The 25,304-nt window shown below is 37.9% G+C and overlaps 1 protein-coding gene across 1 annotated transcript in view; it reads left to right on the forward strand.

The window, feature by feature from the left end:
* The window catches only part of SUCLG2 (succinate-CoA ligase GDP-forming subunit beta), a 99,959-nt gene that overhangs the window by 916 nt on the left and 73,739 nt on the right, over positions 1-25,304 (forward strand). Inside the window, exon 2 of the mRNA XM_015875362.2 lies at positions 18,416-18,557. Coding sequence (XP_015730848.1) covers positions 18,416-18,557 — 142 coding nt within the window. The remainder of the gene's footprint in view (positions 1-18,415; positions 18,558-25,304) is intronic.

Raw genomic sequence — 25,304 nt, forward strand, 5'->3', positions numbered from 1 at the left:
GGTGCTCGTGGCTGTGTGCCATCAGCTGAGCTGAATTTGCACTGTGCACCTTTTGTATGGACTGTCCTTCAGCCTGGGGGAACCTTAGTTTTCTGATGGTGGGTACAGTGGAATTCAGTGCAGTTGAGCACTTGCACGTCTGGTTCATATGTGTGCAGATATGTGTATGCACTTATTTGTGTATACATACTTAACTCTGCCTTGATTGGCAAAGAGCCCCAGCAGCGTTTCGTGCTCATGTGTTACATTGAAGACGTGTTTCAGTCATGATGGCTCAAATAACTCTGACCCTACAGTACCAAACCCAGAAGTAGCTTCTTTTTGATTCTGTAGAGCTCTGATTTGGGGAGCTTTTATAGGGCACATCTGCTCAGATTCTCAAAATTATTAACATATTAACACATCAACTTCTTAAATTTGTTTGTGTGTTCCTTACAAAATAGAGCTACTGGCTTGTCTTGTAAATGACGTGTTCTTGTGTCTGAGCTATCAGCTATTAAGCGCATCTCTCCAGTTATGCTCCTTCCATACAAACTGTTTTCAAGAACCCCATTGTTACAACGTAACAATGAGTCAACTTGTTTAAGTGATACATTTCTTTTTTCCTATGGAAAGGCCTTCATTTTTTTGCAACATCGCATTACAGAGTTCATATCTGAATCATCCTTTACTTTTGACACTATCAAGCTACAAACCTTTCTCCTGGTGTAGGATCTGCTTTCCGTGGTGCTATGAAGTAGCAAGATAAGGAATCTGAGGGAGGCCTCTTATTAATACAATTGCTTTCATTTGACCCGTTCCCTACTTAATGTAGACCAGAAATGGCACCAATAATTTACTATAAAAAAGCAAAACCTGTTTTGTTCTCAAAGCTACAGTAGTGAATAATCTTAAACTTTTAAAACTGTTTCTTCTGGGATTCTCCTCATTATTCCACATTGGGAAAGTCCCAGCCTTGTAACCAGCTGAGCATTTGCTTGAGCAGTTTGTTGGAGCTCTGGTACCAGGAGGCTCAAGCAGGAGCACTGCAGATCGGTTTTGTTTCTGATCCAGTGCCTTCTGGTGTTTTCATAACCCTGTGTAAGTCGATGCCTGATGGGATTTACAATCTTTCCTCATGAGCTTGGTGGTAGGAGTGCTATTCATGCACTTTGTTGCAGAATTACTGATTGTAAAACCATTGATGCTGCTCACAGCTGTTGAAACAAGGATTTGGAGGAGTGTGTGTGTGTAAAAACATAAGTGAAGAAAAGTTTCTTTTCTCTGTAACTTTAAGGGTGGGCTAAGAGGTTCACATTGATCCTATCACATGCAAATATTTTATCATCCTTCAGCTTTCTCTTTGTCGCTTTAACTTCTTGTAACTTATTTTTTCCCCCCTTTTTCATGGATTCAGTTCTTAGCGCTCTAGGAGTTTCCATCTGACCAAGTGTTTCAAGAAGATAAAAGATAAATTTCAGTTGTCTGCAGTGCTTGTGGACAGGCGTATTTAGACCTGCTTTTACTGAAGCAGTATTTGTAAAGAGCTGTGACAAACGCTCCAGGGACCGTTCTGCAGCAGAATTCAATCTTGTTGGCTAGCAACAAATAGGCTCCGTTGAAGGCTGTTTATTTGAATGGGAGTTGGATTCGGCCCTTTGGGAGAGTGCTGTGTTTTCAAAATAGCTTCAGATGCAGTGAATTTCGGCGATGAATATAAATAAGGAACAATTAAGTCAGAGCCATAATAAGATGCTTAAGGTATCTCTCAAATTTTCTAATACAACTATCAGATAATAGCTGGTGCATTACACAGCCCTGCACTGGCCTTCAAAACTCATCCTCAGTCCTACCCTGACGTTTCCAGATTTCATGCATGTTATTTTAAAATAAATAGGAAAAGACTGGATGCAGCAATAGTCCTGCTTTAAAATCTGCTGAATTCTGTGTGGATTAGAAATAGACAAGATTGTTCACTACAGATGCCTTCAGTTCCTAAGCTTGACAACTTGTGAAGCCTTGTTAATGCTGAATGGAGGAAGTTTTGTCTTTGTTAAGAAGTTATCAGCTGCAAGTGAAGTTAATGATCTTCCACGCAAGGGGAAGTGTTATTTTCAATAACTTGTAATTTATGACTTCAGCAGCTACTCATGTGCCAGAAGTCTTGCTTTTTTTCTTGGCTTTATGTTAAGTTGTTGAAAGTTTCTTGGGGGTTCAGTCTGCTTCTATGTTTGGCTTTGCCTGGTTGTCAGTTTCACTATAATTCTTAATATTTTACATTTTGAGGCAGGCATTACATGAGCCTCCTGACTGCCAGAAGTGATATTTTTTAGTATATGTGCCTAAATAGAAAAAACAACTATAGTCCTCATCTGTAGGCAGCACTGAAATGCTGATATGCAGTGGAAGTTTGGCCCACTCTTTCCTGGCAGTTCCCTTAAGCACAGTTGGAGAATCCTCTTTGGAGGGTATTGCTGTTTTTACTGGCCATTCTTTGTACTTCGTTTAGGTATATTCATAGGATAGGGTCAGTGAGCTGAGAAGGGGTAGTCTTTATGTATATGACATTTGGTTGTGAATTACCAGGGACACCTATGTTCTTAAACCTGGTCACGGACCAGTAAACTCTTCCACCTTCTGAACTCCCAAGCAGTTCACCCAAAGATAGCCCTTGGTTGGATACGGTTAGGATTAACTAAATGTTTTCCTATAAAAGCAAGTGCTTTTTTTCATTGATCAGCCTCCTGAGGTGTTTGTTACTATTATTGAGTAGACAAACTCTGTTTCCTTTAGGGGTGTCCAAGAAATTTTTTCTTTCCTCCTATTCTTATTCCCTAGAATATTGTTGGTGTGTGTGACAATTCTTTCTTCTTATTATTTCAGTTTCATTTAGTCTGACTACGAACAAGGATGCTGTGAGGGATGTGGGAAGATGGTGAGGTTCTTTTGGGAGTATAGAAAAGTGAGGTGTGTATAGAAATGGTTGAAGTTTGATTGTTTCTTAGGTGTAGATAATTTTCCCCTTTTGTTTTGAATATTAATTTTTAGCTGGAAATTAGTTTTGGATCCCTGCTCCATCTTGAGGAGGCACTTACCAGGACAGTTCTGGGATTACTGAACCCTTCTTGATTTATTCCTTTGTTGCTGTGGTCCACACCTGCAGCAAGCAGCTCAGCTCATTATTGCCTCAGACAGTCCAATCTTTCTGTGCATGCTTGAGACTATAATCTGCAGCTTTGAGCATATACCCTAAGGATTTTCTACAGAAAATTCCCTTCTTTAATATTCTCTGCTGATGAAGCCAGTTTTGAGCCATCTGTGTATCAGAGCTGAATGTACATCTCCCACCTCAGCATTTTAATAAAATACAGGGCACAGACAGGAATCAGGTTATCACTGCAACTGATTATGACAGTAACTTTGGGAATGGTAATTAAGCATTGATCCATAATTAATAGTGAGTTATTGATCTTATTTTAACCAGGTAGGCGTTAGTTCCCAACTAAGAGGGGAAGTTAAGGTGGAATGCTGTGTCAAGTCCTGTTTGTGTTAAGGAAGGTGGACGAGGCGCAATAATGGCCTTCAGGATTTGATGGGCATTAACTCGATGTAGAGCAAGAGACTTTTTGCATATTTGTTTGCTTTTGATGATTAAATTGTAAAGGGCATGATTTTGTTTGTCTGAAAATAGGTAGATGTTTTGAGAACATTGGTAGCAGCAACTTCAAACGCATTCATTCAGTGTGCATTTAGAATACTTCTGGAGCAATAAGCAAGCTCGTGGGAGCAATAGCTGGGAAAGATGAAAAACAGCAATGTATTACAGGGGTAGATAGACCCTGAGGAATATAAGCAATGAACAAGAGTCTCAATGTATGTCAGGAGGAGGCAGAAATCTCTGTAGCTACTTTGCTTTGGCGTCTAACTCACGTCCACTTAAATTCTTGGGGTGATGTGAAAGTTTAATAGGAATTGCCTAGGATGGGAAAGTAAGGGGGATGTTTGACTGTATTTGGTGGAGTTGTCTTCTTGCTTGAAACTTTTGACTAAAAAATGTGAAGCTGCAAATGAAAAGCCAGGAACAAATCACTTGTGGAATGCTGCTTTTTTTTTTTGTTTGGTTTTCTTCCTCTGAGGGATCCACGGGCAAAAGAACAGCTTAATTTGACATCTGCTTACTTAATGGCAGCCAAGAAACCAGCTACAGCCTTGCAAAAAAAAGAGTTGCTTCTACATAATATTGGTATGAAACTGTCTGGAAAATTACAGTTATGGGAAAGATTACATATGCAAATTATAGTTAAGTGATAGGTAAAGATAAAGAACACAGATATCTATGAAAATTACAGATGAAAGTGCTATTAAAAGCAGCAGAATACTTTTCATTATCAACCGTTTTCTTGCTTAGCTGTTTAAGGTCTGAAGATGGCATGAGAACTGAATTATTTAGCTTCCTCCACTCTGCTTCTCTAAACACATTGGAAACAGTGAAAGTATTTAATTAAATTCTTTCATGCAGAGTTTGAGTCTGGGTTTGTTTCTCAGTTAGATGGCTCAGTTTGAAATAGTCTACAGCAATGCTGTAAAATTAGGGAACAGAGGAGTTGGTATTTAGAGCTTGCATTAAATGCTGTGAAACACAGAGAGGTGGGGCTGGGGAATAATATGTTCTCAAAGTACATATTTTGGGGCTACGTTTTATTTACCCAAGATCTGTGTTAGGACTGTTGTCTTTTGGGGTTCGAGAAGCTGCATAGGTCTTATGTCAGATGTCAGCCGGACATGAAGGAACCTTCCTGCATAACCTGCCCATCTGGGGTCTTTCTCTGTGTCCTCTCAGTAATTACTTCTCTGTATATTGTTAACAGAGGTTATTTTGGTCAGTCAGTTTTCCAGCTAACCCGTAGTCTATGCAGGGAGATAAAATGATGCCACACAGAGGAAGCTGAGGGGTTTGACTTCTCTTCAAGTTCTAGAACTTGTTTTAGATTCAGGATTGCAATCTCTGGTCATTCCTCGGTGTTTTCTTCTACTAGTGCAGAGGTGGCTCGTGTCACATCCCACTGATAGCTCCTGTTAAGAGTGAAATGAATCATAGAATCACAGGGTTGGATAGGACCTGCAAGATCATCTCGTCCAACAGTCCTCCTTGTACCACTGCTACCACAAGCTACTAAACCATATCTTGTAGCTCTTCTTCAAGATGCCTCTTGAACACTGCCAGGGAGGGTGACTCCACCACCTCCTTGGGCAGGCCATGATTAAAAAGTAAAATATGTATTTTTAATTCACTTACCACAGTAACCCACCTTATTTCTTTGAAGATTTAGTAACAAAGATACTCAGAAAAACCATTCATCGTTGTCTGCAAATCTGTTTTCAGACTGATGATGTGGAACTGGGGATGCGCAGTAGAGGTGGGGTACTCACACAGGGTTTGGTCACAGAGCAGTGTTAAGAGTTGCTGACCCTACAGAGTTGGTGATTTTCTCCTTGTCCCCCTCATGCCTTCTTGTGACTTCAGATCATTACTCTGCTGTCTTTTACGAGCAGCCACATTGGCTTTATTGGTGCCTTTGGTTGCTTAGTGCCTGATTAATGTTATCAGCTTGCAGGTAGGTAGTGTTTCTAAAGAGTTGCTTGATGAACATGCTTCTGGTGAAGGACTGCTCTCCTCTACCCCTTGGCTCGCTGATGAGCTTTTATTGTGCACTGCACTTCTACATGTCTGAAAGCCTCAATCCTTGCAAACATCTGAGCACAGGCGGTGAACATGTCTGAGTTTTCAGAAGGCAAGAAACTGGAGATGGCTTTGTTTTAAAGATGACTTAAAATAGACATTCATTTGCCTGGAATGTTTGATCAGTGGTGTAAGAAATGTAGAAATAGACTTTTAAGGTCAGTCTGTTTGATGATGAAGAGATAATGCTGCGTGTGTTGTCCCAGACTTGCTTTGAGATTTCAGGATGGCAGCAGGGTGAATTTTCAGAGTGAATAATAAAGAAATATTAATAAAGAAGAAGTGTCCCACAGAGTAAGGAAAAATGCTCATAACCTTTGGTTTCCTATTAAAGAAGCATACTTTCATCCTCTGTTCTGTGACAGGTTCTGATTTCTGTGCAGCTGCGCCAAAAACAACCAGGAGCCTGTCTTTATTCTTGTATGTTCATTCCTTTACATTCACTGCATATAGGTCTAAGTGTTCTACCTGAAACCAAGGTGATTCAAACAAAAGCTTTGTATCAGTCAGTTTTGTGGTGCTTCTGGGATAGGAAATGTTGCAGTCCTTTCCATACAGTCCAGTTGTTTGGTAAACCAGTTACGACTTAGTCGTACAGTAAGACTGTTACTGCAGGTACTTCTCTATGTTTCTCTACTGCTGTGGACATTTGCATGTTGATTGCTTTAGAGTGTTATGCTGCTTAGTGCTCAAAGCTGTAGTCTTTGTGATGACATAATTAGGTAGTGTGGAAATTATCATGATTTCACTGCAAGTATTGAAGAGCTGGAACAAAACCTCTGATAATGTTTCATATTTGCTTCTCTGTGTTGAGAAATAGAGCTCAGACTGTCTAACTTGACATTTAATTGTAGTTTCTTTCTTAATGTATCAGTGATTCCTAATGCTTGAGGAAGTATTTTTCCAGGGCATGGCAAGTGCAAAAAACTTCTTTGATAGGTGTGATTATTTGAGGCTGGAGATCAGAAGCATTCCTGATCAACTCTTTGACCATGCTTTGACTTCTAATAACCCAGGGAGCTTAATTAGGGTGAGCTGTAGGACAAAATTCATAGTGGGCTCTTTATATTCATACTCTTTATATTTCATGGTTGGTGGCAAAATAGTTTTCAAGGTATTTCTTTTCCTGGCTGTATTTAATAAGCAGGACTCTTCTTCATAGTTGTATAATAAAGTGATTGAAGTCTTGTAAAAATGAGGAAGCTTAAACACTTCATAAGGTGAGAGCAGAAATAATGCATTTAAAATAAATGACTATTTCTGATTTATGTGAGGAAGGCAGCACAGCTCCTATTTTGTCTAAGAAATGCATATCACCAGCAGTCTTCCTTCATTTACAAAGGCAGGTAATGTATCACGGTATTTTCTGCGTCTGATGACTCAGTTGTATATGGTGGTAAGTTGATTTTCATTCAGATACTTCAAAGCCTTTATTTTTTTAGGTCAGGGAAGCGTGCTTTTCTGAAAGCTTTGAAGTTTCAAATAAACAAAATGGGCATAATTTGACTAAAGTTAATTACTAATGCAAAAGAGCTCTATTGATAGCTAGCCAAAAGGAGAAACTGAATCCATCAGTTTGTATTGTTCTTTATTTTGTCCAAGCAAAGGCTCTGAAAACTGATTCTTATGGATGTACTATAAGTATTTTTAATATTGTTTTATTTATTAGGTTTAATTAAAGAATGCAAGATACATTTTTTTTTTTTCCCCCTTATGGTTTCTGAAGTAAGCTGAGGGAATGCTGCACAGCCAGGGCAGGGGACCGAGAGCTCTGTGTCCAGGCAAGCAGCTTGGCTTTATTGACATCCTACTTCTTACATAGCCTTAAGCATGTTGTTCAATCCAGAATGTTTCTGCGTGATCCCGTAGGATGAGGAACCCACCGTAGTTAGGTTGTGTTTTCAGAGCTCAGTGATTCACCTCTCAGCTGAACTTCAGTGGGATTTGAGCAGGCTCAGCCTTTAAATGCTAAGCAGAGCGTATCAGAGAACTTGTCAGTGTCTAAAATTTGCTGGCAGTTAATTTGCAGCAATTTCTATTTTGGTGTTTGTATGTAAATAGAGGCCTTGCATTGTGGTGAAGGGTTGTGAAGGATTTGGCCATGCACTCTTTAATTTGGGATGAACCCATGGCTGCCAAACAGAGCCATAGGTGACAAGGTGTGGGAAAGGGAGCACTGAGGTCAGGGCCTTCCTGATGAGGGGCTGTTCTTCCTGCCATCATCTCTTGTACCCCTGAGATCTGCAGTCCTCAGAAAAGCATGTCCACACACACCCATGAAGATTATCCGGGTGGTAGCTGCTAAAATCTGCCTCATAGTGCACAAGGAGGTGGGCTCAGATGCTGGTTTTCAAGATAAGGAGAATAAGGCTGACAGAAGGAGCTCAAGTCTGACCCTGTGCTTGTTCCTTGTAGTTTACAATGGAGCTTAGTGGGTGGGAGAGTGTATTTAGAGAACAGCTGTCAAAATCCCTGTGTGTAAGCAAGCTGCAAAAGAGTCTGTAAAGTATAATCATTACTGGAGGCTTTAAATCTGCAGCGAGCGAAGGATTTGCTTCCAGTTCATTCTTGCCTCTTCTTCTTTGCATGAGATGTAAACAGAAGGGTAAATCAGAAAGCTGCATTTGTAAATGTGACTTAAAGATGTGCTGGAACAGAACTTTGTAGTGTTCTTATCTTTTTTATTTCTCTTTCCTGAGCTAATGGCCCAAGTGAGGTGTGCAGTGTAGGAACATCACAGCACACTGCGTCATTCCTAGGGGAGAGTGGAGGCTAAGCTTGGGAACAATCAGTTTGCAATCAGACTGATTATAAAGGGACAGGAAGGCAGACAAGGTAAAAGCAAAAGGATGTAGCATAGAGTTGTAGAGAAAAGTGTTCAGGAACTCTTGAACTAAAAATGTTTCTTTTAGCAGTGAGCTATCAGGGAGTTCAGGAGAGCTGTTAAGGGAGGCTTTATAGTTTTGTTAAAGTAACTGTTTAGTTTTTTTTCCAGCCCCACTTCTACTCAGAGTGCGTTTATTTAGAAACTGGCAAAGTTTAACTAAGCCATGACATTTTATCTGCAATGCTGAGAGATATTCAAGACATAACTGAGTTGCCTCTAAAACTTATACAAAGGATTTTTTTTATGTGTGCTTTGCTATCACTGAAGTAAAATGGGACAGGAACTATTCAGGGACTTTTACTTTTCTAATCCAATCTATTTGACTTTGTAAATTAGATCTGTTTCAAAATGGAGAATAGTGTGAGCTGGTTTGGTGTTGTCTTCCTGTCAGTCCTCCTCCAGCTGTAGCATCTGTTAGAGGGCTGTTCAGTGTTGGGTAAAGGTTTAGAAGATGAGCTTCAGTGAAGGAGATAAGTAGAGCAAAAAGCCTTGCTAACAGCAAGACTCTTTGAAAGTGATGGATGCACTCCTGATGTTCCAACTTCCAACCAGTTGGTATCGACATGACTAGAGACACACACAATATGTGTTTTCAAATGAGTTTTGGGAAGGTTCACCCGTTGCAGCAAGGAAATCAATGGGAGAATGAGGCAATCTGATTTTACTTTGGGGTCAAATCTAGTAGGCTTATTTCTTTGGTATAATCATATGTAGCTGGGAAGTTTGCTGCTGCAGCACTGGGTTTGTAGGCCTGCATGGTTCTGAAAACTCGTGTCTTGTTCAGAGCTGATCCTGACAATTCACTCACTACCACACTTATTATTCCTTTACGTACTGTGCAATTATGTTTTGTTTTAGTTTGTTTTGAAATAATTCAGGAATGCTATCTGGGGCTTTATGGAACTCATCAGTACTGCCTGTATGTCTGTCCGATAGGGCTGCAGTAACTCAGCATAATCATTAAACAAACAGATTTGTGTTCTGTTAGTAATTGCTAACTGCCTGTTTCTCAGCAGGTGAGTGGAGCCACTTGGCATCTATTAGTTTCTGCTATGTTCTGTTAACTGCAGGTAGGTAATGTGTAGTTTATATCCTCGCCTTATTATATTGTATTTGAATAATCACCGTTGCTTGGCAATGGGAGAGAAGATAGGTTCACTTAACTATAATGGGTAAGATGGCTACACATGTCTTCTCTAGCTTTTCATTTGAAACAGTAACGTGCCAATATTAGAAACAGAAACTAGTTTAGCAACTTTCTTTCTTGTTTGTAACTGTCCTAATGTTTCCTGCTGGGAGGCGCTGTGATTTCAGCCTTCCTATCTCTCCTTTGCAGAGGCTCCTGTTAAAAGAACCTTGCAACTTGACAAGAGAAATAGGCTTTTCCACAAACTTTGTGGAAGTCTTCAGAGAAGTATTTAACTGATCACTTTCTATTACACGAACTAGAATTAAAATCCTGATACAAACACCCCCTATAATTATACATACATATTAATATATACATATTTGTTTATTATTTTTATTAGTTTTTTAAACCCTGTTTTAAACAGGAAGATTGCAGCCTTGTAGCAACAAGCACAGTGTCTTCGCCATTCTTAGGAATATGATGCTGTTATAATCTGTTGCATTAATGTTGGTGCAATAAAATGTGTGAGGCAATGTCAGCGTTGTATGGGAAGGTGGTGGTGGAACTTAAACCAGTGTCAGGTGCAGCTGGAGAACTGCAGGAAGATGTGAGGCAGGACTGAAGGCAGGAGCAGCTTTCTGGGATGGCAGGAGCACATGAAGCAATTGTTTGATTGCTGAAGAGTGCTGCTCTGTAAATGTCACTAAATTGCCTCTGGACTGAGCTGACGCACTTCTCTTTTGCGTAAGCATGACTTAAGGGTGGATTAATGTTTGCAGAGACTACAGAATGCTCATTTTTAAATAAGCTCATTTGAGTAATTGAAAAACAATATTGAGGCAGTGCTAGGCAAAGATTTTTCCAGTGCAGGGTTTAACCTTAGGCTTTACTATCAAGGTTTATTCACTCAAGGTAGCGGCCTGATTTTTAGTAGTATGAACTTCTAAGCAGAAACCATTGCCTCTTCTGTTGTTTGAAAACTTCGTTTGCGTACTAAAATGAAACCCTTGGACGTGTCCTCCACCATTTGACTCTCACTTTTGTAAACAGTTTACCAGCAAAAATCCTAATAATAATGTTAACATTTGGTGCTGCTCTTTTAACCGAACCACCAGTTTTTCTCCTTTTTGTTTTGAACGCAGATAGAGTTGCTTTTTTATTTAATGTGCCTTGTTTCAAAGAGTCACAGAGCTGTTAGGAGGAGTAGTAAGAATTGCCCACCAGAACCGACTGCCTGGCTTTAGTAAACAGCAGCACAGCGGCATATTTCACGTGGGTTTTTCTTTATTAGAAGCTGTGTTACATAAACCTCAATAGCTGCAGCAACAGATCTCACTCATTCTGAAAAGTGAGTGTACAGGTCAGTGGTGTAAAAAAGTAAATTGCTCCTGTGGTTTATTGATCAAAATGCTGTAGCCTTAAAGAACTTGGAAGCGTGAACTCTTTTTCCCTCTCTTCTTATGAGGCATAGTTTGTTTTTACTGTGCAGGGTGCTTTGTGTGGTGCATTCTGAGAAGTAAATTTGGAACTGAAGGATTTGAAGCTGAAGCAACACTACTTGATATTAAGGTGATTTACAGTGTTTTTATACAAATTTTAACAAGAAATAAACAGTTTTGAACCGCTGTGGGGGAAAAAGAAAAAAGCGTGGAAAGCTTGTTTTTGCCAGGAAAATATTCTAGGCTTCATCCTAAAAGATAAAACTAATTTCATAACCAAGTTAAAAAAAATGTATCACAGAAGCATGGATTGAAGTGTTGCTAAAAACACACCCACTGCTGGGTGAAGCTGGTCTCTGCTCAATATCAAAGTGTGCTATACTGTGTATCCAATCTGAAGTCAGCACTTTGGGGTGCTGATGGAAAATACTTTTCTCTTTGACTCTGAAGTCTGGGGGTCTGCTGCTGTCTTAGAAGGTGAGAACTGATTTGTGATAGCCTAGATGATGTCACCTGGGAAAGATGTTTTCCATCATCTTGTGTGTCATGCAGGTGGATGGCATTAGTTATCTATGGGGAGAAGAGTATGTGTGGTTTAGCATAAGTGGCAGACCTTAGAACCAATCTTTCTATTTTCTTTTGTACCTTAATGATTTGTTGTAATTTCCATGTGTTTGCATTTCATGACTTCCATATGTGATAAACTTTCCTCTCAGTGTACTGCGTTATTCCTAAATGTTTGTTTCTAGTCAGACTAATGCTACTAATACTCGTTTATTAACATCCATGCTGCCAGCAAACTAAGTATTCTAGTTTCTTTTCAGTACCTGACGTGGCATAATTCAAGTATATAACATAGTAAAATGTATTGCTCTCTGAACTGGTTTATAGGGAAGCCTGCCACTTAGTTGTATTTTTGATGCTGCTTTTTGTTACGAACTTCTGCTACAACTTTGTCAATTACAGCAGCTGTATGTCAATAAATATAATAAAAGTTTATTTCTTATATTGATGAATGGTATACTGTTTCATTACTGTCATCATGGTGTATCTGTTTCTTTCATATGCGCTTGGAATTGTATTACACAAATCGAATAAACTGGAATGCTGCAGAATGTGATGGGTAAGCAAATGGATTTTTGGCTGGATGCTTCTATTTTATATAAAGTAAGTTATGCACACTTTATAGTTTTGAGACAGGTTGCATCTGAAAGATGCATCTGTAGAGAACCACATTTTTTTTCCCCAGGTAACTTCTTTGTGGTAGAACCATTACAGGGTAGGTCTGTATTTATGAAACTAGATGTTATGTACATTTCTCATATAATCTGCATTCATCCAGAGACTTTGTGTTGGCAGAGCCACTTTATGCTGCAAGGACCTATTATGCTGTGTCACATCAGTGGAGCAGCAGAGGGGAAAATTATTATGCATTTATTTGACCAGCTTTATTTTCAGGTGTTTTTAAGTGGTCCATATTTGTTTCATGTACTTAATAATGTTTTTTCTGCTATGGATGGAAAGGGAATGTTGACTACCACTAAAGTGTGTCTTGCGTTTAACATCGGTGTAATAAAGTCCATTAAGCTAAGTTCATGTAAACAGTGGAGTTGTTCAGATTTTATAGGTGTGCCAAGGGATGTTCAGTTACCCCTGAAATGTGCTGAGTGGTGTTTTTGTTGTTGTTTTTTAATAGTGCTGATTGCATACGGCACTTTCTGAAAGAACAGAGTTCCACCTGTAAAGATTTGCAAAGGTAAAATGTATCTTCAAGGTTACACTTTATTAAAAGGAATTGTCTAAAGGTGATTACTGAACTCAGTGGGGGAAGGTAGTTGTATAGTTAAACATTCATAGCCAATGTATCTTCATGTGGAATTGGGTGTCAGTATTACAACACTTATTGCAACAAATTTTCTTAAGACCGAAAGTTCGTAGTAGTGATCAGCAGTTATTTTCTTGGCCGGATTAACCTCCCTGTCCTTCCTTTCCACTTTGAATAGCTGTGGGGGAGAGTTCAGCATTTCATCCGTGTTTAAGGAAAGTATACAGTGCTTACTAGTCCCCCCTGAGAGGTGGCTTCACCAAGGAAGCAAGAGAATGAAGGAACAAGCTGAGCTGACCTCTCAGTGTGCTGATTCCTAAAAGGAAGAAATACTGGTTAGTTTGATGAAGCTTGCACTACTGATGCTTTTATTAGTGGATACATGGAATGTTATTCCTTAACAGTTTTGCTGGAGTAGTTAACATGCAGCTTGATGACTTTTTGTGGATACATCAGGGTAGTTTCTCATATTTTTTTTTAACAAAGAATGCACATAAAAAGCAAGCACTGCAAAGATATCTCCTGGGTCATCTGACTTAGGGTGTCAGAGTAGTTAATGGTGCATATATATTTAAGGACAAAATTGTCTCTTTGTAATGTTTAATAATTTTATTTAATTTTTTTCCCATGTATTGAAACTGACTTTTGCTGTAAAATGTGCTTGTAGTTCCACACCAGATTAAGGATCCATATAGTTTAGCCTATCTTGTTTTGTTTTTGTTGCTAGCTGAAGAAATGGCAAACCAAGTAGTGGAAGAATCTAATCTGGCTGCTCTCCGAATACATTATTTGTATGCTACTCATAGTATTTTATATAAAATAAACCAAGCCAAGCAGTAGAAAAATAAGAGGTTATGTGGGTTATGTGAACAATCAATTTTTTCTGCTGCAGTAGTCAATAAAGCATTACACTATGAGGCACACTGCCTCATGAAGATGGTCAAGAAAAGATGTTTAACTTCTTCATATGCCTATGTTGCTGATTTTAGTATCACTGTACATATGTCATTGGACTAGATGCATGGTGTCTGTGTATATAAAGTAACGGAACATAAGGCTTGTTGAGAACAAAGAAGTCAACTACTTGTAGCAGTGCTTTTCTGAAAGCCTTGTCTGTCTGTACATATTTGCTCCATATTTTTCTGAGTCTGACTTGGTAGCAGAACTCTTGTAAAGCAGAGAAAGGAAGTGAGAGTAGAAGGGAACCCCAAATGCATATCCTTGGTACTTGTAAAAAGTGCCAAAGAATTCTAGCCAGCAGGAGAAAATGCACTGTGAAACTTGTATTGGATGAAATAATTCTGGCATTGTTTTGCTTCATTTTACTGTTTACTTGAGGACTTAGCTTTCACTTATTTCAGTTCTGGAGTTTTGATGCTGTTGTCAGACACTAAGAAAATGTTATCAGTTGTAAGAGAGCCCTATTCAAGTTTATTAATCTCTTTGATTAGAAATTTAATCTTAAAAAATGTCCTACCAGGAAGAGTTTAATTCCTCTCTAAGACTATTATGGTTATTTAAAATCAAAAGCTATATAAAACCATGAATGTATCTGCTAGGGATGTTTTGCTTATTGTCATGAACTCATTTATTTTTGCTTCTGCTAATGGTTTAAACTAAAGAAAAAACACCCTTTCAGCTTACCTGCCATATATCGTTCTCAAAGAAGAGTTGCTCTCCACCAATACTGTGCACGCAAGACATTAAAAGCTCATGTATAAGCTTTGTTTTTAATTGTAGTAATATAAGGTCTGTTTGAAGTGTTCAGTAGAGCTGTGAATACTTCTGTCCTTTAATTTGGCTTAGTTTGAATTTCTCTTTGTTCCAGTCTGTGAAAACATACCATGTAGATTTTCAGTTCTTTCACATTTGCTCTTTGGAGTGATTTTAAGTGTTCTTATTCTATAGAAATTGTAGCTAACATGCCAAGAAATAAAATGTCATTTAATAAAAGGGGAAACAGATTTAGGAAGATGCATTTTAAATCCTGCTTCCCCTCTTTGGGCTGTTCAGGGCTTGAGGTAAAAAAAAGTTGAGGTGTATTTACAGTAAAAATGAATACACAAGTTTAGTAAAACGTATTTTAAAATTTGTTTTGTTGTTAGAAAAAAATTGTATAAGGATAATAGCAAAGTGACACCTGTAGGTTTTCAAGTCCTTGCAATCTTCTTATACTGGTAAAATATAAAGGCTTTTTAGGGACTTAAGACTCAGCAAAGGCCGCTTACTGCTTGCGGTGTTTTCTCCACAAGCTGCAGTGAAATAATCCCTGTGATGAAGTTTGTACTCCTTGCATTCCAGTGCAACCTTGCCATAAAGAAGCAGATAGAAAGTAGGTATGTCTTAAACTGCTTGAACATAACTGCAGACTCTGGTGGTTGTCTAAAGACTGGACCTGTGTGTATTAGCATTGGCAAACATGACTATGTATTTCTATGTAGGGTGCCTGGAAATTTATGCTGCCCAAGAAACTTACACTGTTTCAAGGCCATCTCAAATTCCTATGATTGCTTGTTGTAAATGTTTATGAGGGGGTCGGGAACTTCATTTGGCAAGGATTTTTCAAGAGTCTTGTGCTGATTCTTTTTATTGCTGTTCCTTTTAAATCTTTCAAACTTTTATTGCAACCAAAACATCTTTGTACTGGGAATTGGTTTGGAGAATCATGTTTACTCACATTTCTAACAGCTTATGGTCACTTTTTTTTGTGCCGCAAGCCTAAAACACATGTTTACAGCTGTTGTGTGTTTTCAAGATACTCTTGAAAGAGCAGTCATCTTCAGATTCAAGGCTTTTGCTTTATTTCATCTCTTTATTTTGTCTGTGCTTCTCAAGACATATGGTGTGTATACTGCAAGGGCTTTAAAGTAATTTTTTCATGATCTGTGCTCTTCAAAGCTTCTAATACAGTCTGTGTCGGTTTCCTCAATATCTTGTACTCTGCTGTGCAATGGTAGGCTGTGCTAACTTGCTTTAGGAAGTCTGTTATTCACAGCCAGGAGTCTGTCTTTTATCAGTACTCTTGGCTGAAAGTCATCTCTTGGCCTTCAGAAGTTGGTCTCCCTAAGCATTGCGTAACACTGAAAGAGACAAAGTTATGTGCTTTCTAACCTTATGTTTGTAGGCTTCTCCTTTATGTGCCAAACTCTGTTTGGCTGGATTTTCTTTGTCACACTCGGGATTGCTTTGCTAATTCTTTGGAACAAATTTTCCTCTCATTACTGGCTAACTGTGGGTTTGCGGCATCAGCTTTTTGTTGAAATTCTCTGTCCTGTTTTAATGAGGTTGGAATTGACTTTCAGGTCCCCTCATGTCTCCTAGTGTTAATCCCTTTGTGGGAATCATCATGAAGCAATAGCTGCTGGAGTCTAACAGAGATCTTAAAATAGGGAAAACAAACTAGAAGTCAACAGTTACGAAAGTGAGCTTAAATTGTAATTTGAAGGTGCTGCATAAATATAATAACACATTGTCTCTGAGTAATGTGGAGGGAATAAAACATGCTGAGGTGCTGGTATGATACCTGGAATTAGACGTAGCCATAGAGCATACTAACAATATGCTGTTGTATCCTTCTAAAATTTATTAACCAAGTTGCACCTAAAAGAACTTAAAATGTGTAATTCTGAGCTTTTTGCAGCTATTTAAGCTGTGTAGGAGTCAGTTTTACAAAGAAAAACAACAACAAAAAAAACCCCAACATGATTATATACAGCAAAGGATGGGTTTTGTGTTGCCTTTATGCATCAGTCTTTTGTGTTATTTTTCAAAGCAAGTAGGAGCAGGCAGAGGTTTGCTTTTGATGCAATGCAATATTTAAAATTCTAGTGTTCTGATAAAGGGTATGCATTATTGAACAACTTTAGCATGGGGGGTTTTGTTTTCACCATAAAGTTACATTAGGATAATATTTTTTATCATGCTGTTAGAGATGAAAGTATTAGTATAGTAAATAGTCCTCTTTGTCTGATGTTTCTGAATATGCAGTCCCAGCTTACACACTGTGCTCCTGAACTTCAGGAGGAACCAAGAGCTGGCTGTGGGCTCTCTGCCAGGAGGACAGCACTTCTCTCCATGTGGGAACAGCATCTTTCTCAGACATAAGCTGTGCTCATACCGTTGCCAGCAATCAGAATAGCAGGATGACTTCTCAGAATAACTTCTCAATTTCTCTTGTTTTTCTAGTTGATGATGTTACTCCTTTGTATTATAGTAGAGAAGCTTGACTGGTCCATGGGGATGACTGAAATACAGTCTGTCTTAGATGTGTTAGGTCTATGTAAATATAAACTCTTTGCTGTGCATATCAGCATATCGTTATCAATAAATGGTATTTTCAGGAGTGTGCTTTTCAATACTTTTTAGGGGGAAAAAAAGTCAGTTAAAGTTTCTTGTGATTAAAAACAATAAAAACTTAAAACTGCATTTAACTCAAATGCTTTTTCAGAGCCAGGCCTGAAGTATTTATTATGCTTGTTACTGACTTGAAACCAACACTGCAGAACTGTAGTAATAACACAATGTTAACAGCTCCTTAATTCTTGTTTTTATCTGCAACTCATTGTGAGTGGAGAAAGAATTCTTTCTATATATCTTTCAGTTAGGGACTTTTGACTTCTGAAGTGTCAACACGAAACATTTTTACTTCCAAGGCAAGCAAATGTGATGTGTGTGCATGTGTACAACTTTGTAATATCTTTGTATTTGTGATAAATATAAACATATATACACACAGAAGCATCTAAGCATGCATGTTGAGAATAGAAGGTATGAATTTTCTAGCTGTTGTTGGCCTTGCTGGCTTCTTCTATAAAACATGCTTGTGACCAACTGAGCACGGGTAATGGACCACTGAAAATATCAGTATTCTGTTTGCTATTACCATGTTTCTGTTTCCTACATCACCATGTAGGCATGGTGATGCTAATTCTCTGGGTTTTTATTTTGTTCTTTCTAGCTGTGCTACAATAGATGCATAGAATAAGTAGAAACAATTTACTAGGAGAAATTAAGTAAAATTTAGTGTAAGTGAAGATTTAGTATGAAACAATGTTTGTGTGGGTTTTTTTTAAGGCAACTTTTTTTTATACAGAATTTCTACAGCTCAGGCTAACAGAAGACAATAAGTGGTTTGCTGGTCTATTTTGAAAATACTAAGTGTAAGACAGTTTAGCTAGCCAAGATCACCCAGGGATCCTTGCATAGCTTAATGTATTATGTAGCGTTCAGAACATTTTGAAGACGTAAGTGCATTTTCTTAACATTTAAGTAAATCAATAACATATTTCAGCTTTCCTCTGAAACAGTGTTGTTTAGTTGCTGGCTTGAGATAACCACAGGGCTGAAGAGCTCAGTTGACTGTCTGATGAACTGTTCTTAATGAGCATTATGTTATTTTCCCCTCTCATTTTTCTAGGCTGTTCAATTAACCCCTAGACGATGGCTGAATCTGCAGGAGTACCAAAGCAAAAAGCTGATGGCAGACCACGGGGTTACAGTTCAGAGATTCTTTGTGGCTGATTCTGCTGATGATGCCCTGGAGGCTGCTCAAAGACTAAGTAAGTTGACTGATAATGGGAGTAATCTGCTTCACCAGATAGCAATCTAAAAAATAAATTGCTTTCTAATAAGTTGTACACAATCTTCAATTTGATGTTTATTGAAATGGTTTGATATATTTTCCAAACCATAAATATTTATTTTATTTATGATCAGCAGTGCTTAACAGCAATATTTTCTCTGAAGTTTATTTCTTAAGGGTAGGCAACATATAGCATGGAGTCTTTACTTGATACTATCTAAGTCATTTTGCCAATTTAGAACAGAGAATTCCCTAGTGAATACATGTTGTACGCTTGATAAAATTTAAGAAACCAAAGTAAACTTGTGGAAAAAGTTGTTTTCCAACATCTACTCTATTAAAAGCAAAAGAGGAAAAAGGTTTTGAACTGTCTATTTTTGAAGGTACTCAGAACTGAGTTGGATACAGTCTGAGTAACTTGTTTTAGCAGATCTTGCTTTGAGTCAGATGGGTTGGACGAGAAATAACCAGAGGAACCTTTTAGCATTGGCTATTCTACCTTTCTTTAAAGGAATAAAATATGCAAGAGAGAATAACATGTTTGTTCACACATACATTATTCTATCTGAGGAAAAGAGAAAAGGTGAGTTGAGTTGATTACCATCACAAAAGGATTTGATAGTGGCCAGAAGTGAAGGTTGTGGTTCCGGAGACAACATCTTCATTTTAGTGTAATTAAAATGAGATTGTGTGAATTTATATAACACCTATCATATCCAAAGTAAATATGTTCAAGTATGTTTTTCACCCATCTCTGGATGTCAAAAAGGTTCTATACTTTTCTGAAGTTAATAACAGTATTTTTTGTAGTTTTCCACTTTTGATTTAACTTCTGTTGAAATGAACATGTTAAAATCAACATGCCAGAGGACAAATGTTATTGTAGTCTAACTGTCTAATAACAGGAAGTTTTTTTTAATGTCCTACTTAATGCACAAGCCACTTAGTTAAATGTATTTCAGTTTTACACACTGGAAAGTAACACAATTTACTGATCTCAGAGATCTCATCAGTCCTCAAGTAGCTGAATAGGATTAGCATAATGGCTTGATAAATCTTTATAATGTCATGAAGGTGATATATTTTTCAGTAATCAAAGCCTTCTTATGTTAACTAGAACATCTGAAAGTATATTTGAAGCGAAAGCATTAAATGGTTTTGTTATGGTCATTTGTCAGTGCAGAGTGAAGAAATGCCGGCACAAAGCAAAGCTTATAAAATTTGAGGGTTTCTTTGTGCACGGACATCTGAGAAAACCAGAAAATGCCCTATGAAGCTATGGCAGCTTTCTTCCACAAATCTTTCGGTGCTTAAGCTCTCTTTTCCATGATTGAGCTCATAAATGGATTAGCCTATCCAATAACTGTAACTATTCTAGATCCCTATAACTATTTGCAGAAATAAATTGCTCCATTAAAGGCAGTAGACCTTTTCTGTTCTATGATGCCAGATTTATTTTAAATAACCCTCTGTAGCTTGGTTGCTTTGCAAATTGCTTTGGTCTATTAAAGGAACCCGTTGAAATTCAAATAATTGAAAAATACGAAAACAAAAAGATATTTGTTAATCAAACTAAGTCAGCCGCATGCTTTTTGGCTGGGATGGCTTGTTAACACCTTAAAAGTTAGAAGTCAAAAGTAGCTTTCCTTTGTTTTTTAGAATTATTTTCAGTCTACGTTACTGTGTGTTAAAGAATTTTAGAGTATGAAAAGTATTTCATGTCAAAATGATTGACACACCCCATTGTCCCACTAAATAATTAAACATCCTCGTAATCATTCTGACACTACACTGTTGTATTTCTAACGTGAATTTGAAAACTAAGAATCAAGAACACATTCTGTTTCTGTTGTTGTACCAAGATTTTATCAAGTTTATCCCCTTTGCAATCCATTTGGCAAATAGTATCTCTATCACTCAGTATTATCTGCATGATGTGATGTGAGCTGTTGTTTTCTGAATATGCGGCTGCCTGGTAAAAGGTTTGAAGCAAACCAGAAGCCTTTAGCTTACCACAGACACAAAATATTCCAAAATAAAATAAGGAATGGAGGTGGTCTTGGGATATTTTTGATAGACTGACATTCTGCAGAGAAGATGATGAAAAGAGAGGCCAATCACCCTTGCTAAGGCCTACTAAAAAATCTGGTATTTTAGGTATCATATGCCTCACTTTCACTTCTGTGAACAGGAAGGGATGTTTGCCAGCAGACTCAAACAGTATTCATACTCAAAAGGTATATTTTTGGGAAGGAAGATTCTTTCTGTAGGCATATTTTCTTGAATACAGAAGGAGCAGGTTTTTTTTTTCTGCTAGATAATTGCAGCATTATGTCACTCATATGGATCTCTGTATGTGGTAGAATGGTGCAAATAAAGGGACAGAAATTCCTGATATTGAAGATTTGACAAAGTGTAAATCTGAGAAATAAGTAAATCTGTGGTTTTCTCAAAAAGAGAAGACTGAGCGGGTTGTATTGCTATAGTGCCTGTAGTCACTGGTTTGTTCTTGTTGGCTTTCCTGTTGATGGAAATGGGAATGGATGGGTTGACACCATTTTTGCTGCTGTCTTCACATGTCAGGAAGGTGTTAAGCCTTTCAAGAACACACGCATTTACTTTTACCTGGCATCAGCAGTTTTGTTGTAGTTTGCTCATTTCTTCTATTGTTCTGTTTTATTCTTGTGTATACTGAATACACTGAATATTAATTTTGGCAGATATATTTTCAAAACTTAACCAACAGTACAAAAGGCAGTCAGTCTACAAGGAATTTTTAATGGAATGAAAGAATTGTTTTTCTTCCTAAGATAAGGATGGCAGATGTGAAGAAAATTAAAATGACATCACTAATATTGACTTCAAAAGAAGTTGAGTACAGTAAGGAATACAGAATTAGATCCCAAGGAATTAATTGCCTTTTACGTGCTAAGCAGTTTTCAGCTTTAAGTCTTGTAAAGAAAGGTAGTATTTGCAGAACATCAGGAAGTGCAGTTACAAATGACTTCATGTTTCATGCTGAATTTCCTAAGTTTTTAGGTGCAAAAGAAAAAGGTGCTGTGCCATTTTGCTGGATCAGTAAGGCATTGCTTGATGTGCCATCTGAAGAAACACAACCTGTAAACAAGTTCTTATAGTTCAAGTACCTCTATTTAATGGAAAACAATGTGAAGTATTTGGAAGCTGAGTGTTTGCTTGAAATGTAAGGCAATCTAGCTGGTCCTGTACTAACTCTCAAGTCTTTTGATCCGATTCTCACTAAATGCAGTTGTACATTCAAAGCGCATTTATCCCGGGAAGGAGTTTCCTTTTTTCACATAGTAACAATATGATGGGGAGAAAAAAAATCCTTGCATCTATGCATGCATACATGCATGTTATTAGGATGTGAGAGTTTTCATTGCTTGCATTGGGCAGATGCACTGTGCAACATTTAGGATCTGTCATTTTCCCTTCCCCACCAAGGGTACTTAAGTCTACTTCAGCTCTTGCACTGTGCTTTATGTTCTGTCTGATGGTGAAGTTGTTAAGGGGAACCATCATTTTAAACCAGTAGGTGGACAAAGCTGAAAGGAATTGTAATTATGCTGGAGGGTGTTACTATGTACTGTCAATTGGCTCTTTGAATCAGTAGAGAACTTACAGAGGGGGTTGAAAATGCTGAGTATCGTAAATGGATGGTAGAAGCTTGGCATGCTTCTGGCATTTCTTTTCCTGATTTTTAACAAAAGCAATAGAGTGCTGCCTGTTGCCACTTAGAGTGTTTCATTACATTTAGGAATCAGTCAGGTGCAGTGTTCACACTCTATCACAGAGAAATGCAATTGGATTGAGTGCAGGGCCTTTGTTCACTCTTTTTTTTTTTTTTTCCTTTTATTTTTTTTTTCCCCTCAAGAAAAATATGAGAACATGTAGTCTCTACATATCCGATTTCAATTATCTTATGCATGACTGAACTCTGCTCTGGAATAAGGCAGGCTTTTTATATCAGGCTAAAGAGGTAAAAGTACTTTATGAAAAACAGAAAGAGGCTTCAGAATCCTCTGCTATGAGATAATTTACCTGTCAACTATTATTCACTGTGTTTTTCACAATGTGGAGATTTCAGTCATGTGATCCTTATTCCTTCCAGTCTCATGCAGGGATTTTTTCCTTAGCTGTGCTTACTTTTAGATGAAGTCTAAATTTGTAGGTGCTGTTTTACATCTCTTACCTCCAAATTCATCTCCAGTACAGGTCAGAAAACCACTTGAAAGCAGTGTACGTGTAGAAGGAATCAAAAACTGGTCCTTACATTGGTAATTTTCCTTATTTCTATAGAAACCATAATCCTACAGTTAACCTATACTTACATGTTATTGTGTGGTTCACTGTGTAGTAATAGTTTTTCACCTGTGCATTACATTTCATTTCTCCAAAAGCCACGGTGCACTTAATGATTTTAAACAGTTATGTTTTTAAAGCCCCCTGGATTATACTTTTTTGCATCTGGTGAACACTCACATGTTGCTGAAACAAGCTGTGTGCAGCAGCTTGGCTTGCTGTTATGGACTTGCTCTCCCAAAAGTCCTCTTACATTCTCTGACAGCTTTTATTAAAGTTCATTGTACTTAAGTTATGTCTTTGTAGAACTATCCTTTCAGACAAGATGATGCTGTAAGTTATTGACTAATATGATTCTATTCTCAAATGGGGTAAGTGTTTAGAAAACAGACTTCAATATTTAATAGAAAGCTAGTGGTGGTTGAGTTTATTCTGGACAATATTATTGAGAACATCTCCTGCATTTAGCAATCCAGTTAGTGGATTAGCACCCAGATAATGGATTTTGCCTAGTCTAGGTGGTGAAATCCAATACTAAATGATCCCTGCATTTTGCTATGAATTTATATTATGAAATACCTGTATTTGCCCTGTTACTCCCAGTCTTCTCTTGGTAGATGCCTCTTGGGCGCAGTTTATGTATTTTGTCATCCATTTCAATGCTCCAGAGAATTTGCTGTGGTCTGTGGTTTTGTTATCTGTCCCTTTTCCGTTTTCCCATCCTTTTCTTAGAGCCTTTTCCTTGTTGTATCCCTTTTGTCTCTTCATATTGCCATCTCGCTTTGTGTCTTCTGATGGGGAGCTCACTCGTCCTCTTTTTGTTGTGCAGAAGTCTGCCATATAATATCTTGCTTACAACGAATTAATGCAACAGCTGCATTCTGCTGAAAGGCATTGTGTATTTTGAGTACACTCACTATTCTGTTTTCCTAAAGTCTTTTGCTGAAACCACCATTTATTTAACAGACAGTTGGGAAATGAATGTTTGTGCGTATGATCACAAATTAAGTAAAGATCACTAGCACTTCTAATAATATTTCTCTCTCTATTGGTTCACGTTGAAAATAGTATTTCTCTCTCTATTGGTTCACATTGAAATGGTTTGATTTTTGTCAGAATATTTTTTCCAAGTTTAGTTGTGCTGACAACATTAAAAATCTTACTCATGTCTGAAAGTGATGCAAATAACAAACTAGTGTGTGTGCGTGGGATCCATTATGACTGCTCTGTCAGTGATCCAGTTCGCTCACCATGTCTGCTGGATGAGGAAATCCAGGAGAATCTGAGGACCCTTTTCCTGGATGTGAGCCCTAAATACCATTGCTGCCTCCTCTTCCCGTGTTGTGGTTGGTTTGTTTATGAATTTTGTAATTCCTACTTGTTCTCTCTGCTCCCCACCTGCTGAGTTCTGTGCAATGAAACTATTTCACAGAGGCTGCTGAGAAGGGCCAAAATGTTAAGCCCTGCGATGTTTAAGCAATGTAATGTCCTTGGTAAGCACTACAAGGGCTCCCTCACTTGGCTTTATGCGTGCTAGAGCAGCAGCCCCAAGCACCTGTGTGGAGATGGGCAGCTGTCCAACAGCATGTGCACTTGTTGGTAACGGCCACACGTGTTGTGTCCTGTGTGCCAGAAACACTGACAAAGCTGTTCCAGCTTTCCTAACTGCAAATATGGGTTTTGTTCTTTTTGAAGCAAAATAAGTGAAAGTATGTTGTCCAAGTTGATCAGCGTGTATTGAAGTGTTTCAAGTCGAGCCTATTGGATCCAACGTAAGTTATAAATTTCAGCATTTTTAATAGTTTAGAGATGAAAATTATTCAAGCGACCCTGAGTCTGGTGAAAACATACTGGAATAGTTAATTTCCAGTGCATGTTTGTGAAAAACAAATGTGTTTTGTTTGTCTTACCTGCTTCTTTTGTTGGAAAATTACATGCTGAATATAAGTCGGTAAATGCAAGCTGGGGACTGCCTACAGTTGTTGGGTATTTTACAACTATTCTTTGTCGTCAAATGTCTTCATATTTAATAGATTTATAGTAATATGAGTAATGGCTTGGGGGCTAACAAATCAAAATCTCATTTCAGATGTTTGACACTAATGTTGTTCTGACTTATTGTTCCCTGCGTTGGATATTTTGATCAAATTACCAAAATAGCTACTTGGAAGTAAGAACTTGAAGGAAAAAAAAAAGGCTCTAGAAATGGGGTACTGAATTTCATATTTAAAGCATGGCAGAGAAAGCAGTCACTTATAGATTTCTGTTGAGTTAAATGTATTAGTGGATTTTTGTTTATAAAAGGAGGAAATGGCAGAAGCCATAGATGAGAATTTGAAGGGGTGGTATAAAGTGCAGCGTGTCACAAGGAAGGTACAAAATGAGTGCTGGTGTTTATTCC

This window comes from Coturnix japonica, chromosome 15 (assembly GCF_054131305.1).
Source record: "Coturnix japonica strain WE chromosome 15, WE-NBRP24, whole genome shotgun sequence".
Classification (NCBI taxonomy): Eukaryota; Metazoa; Chordata; class Aves; order Galliformes; family Phasianidae; genus Coturnix; species Coturnix japonica.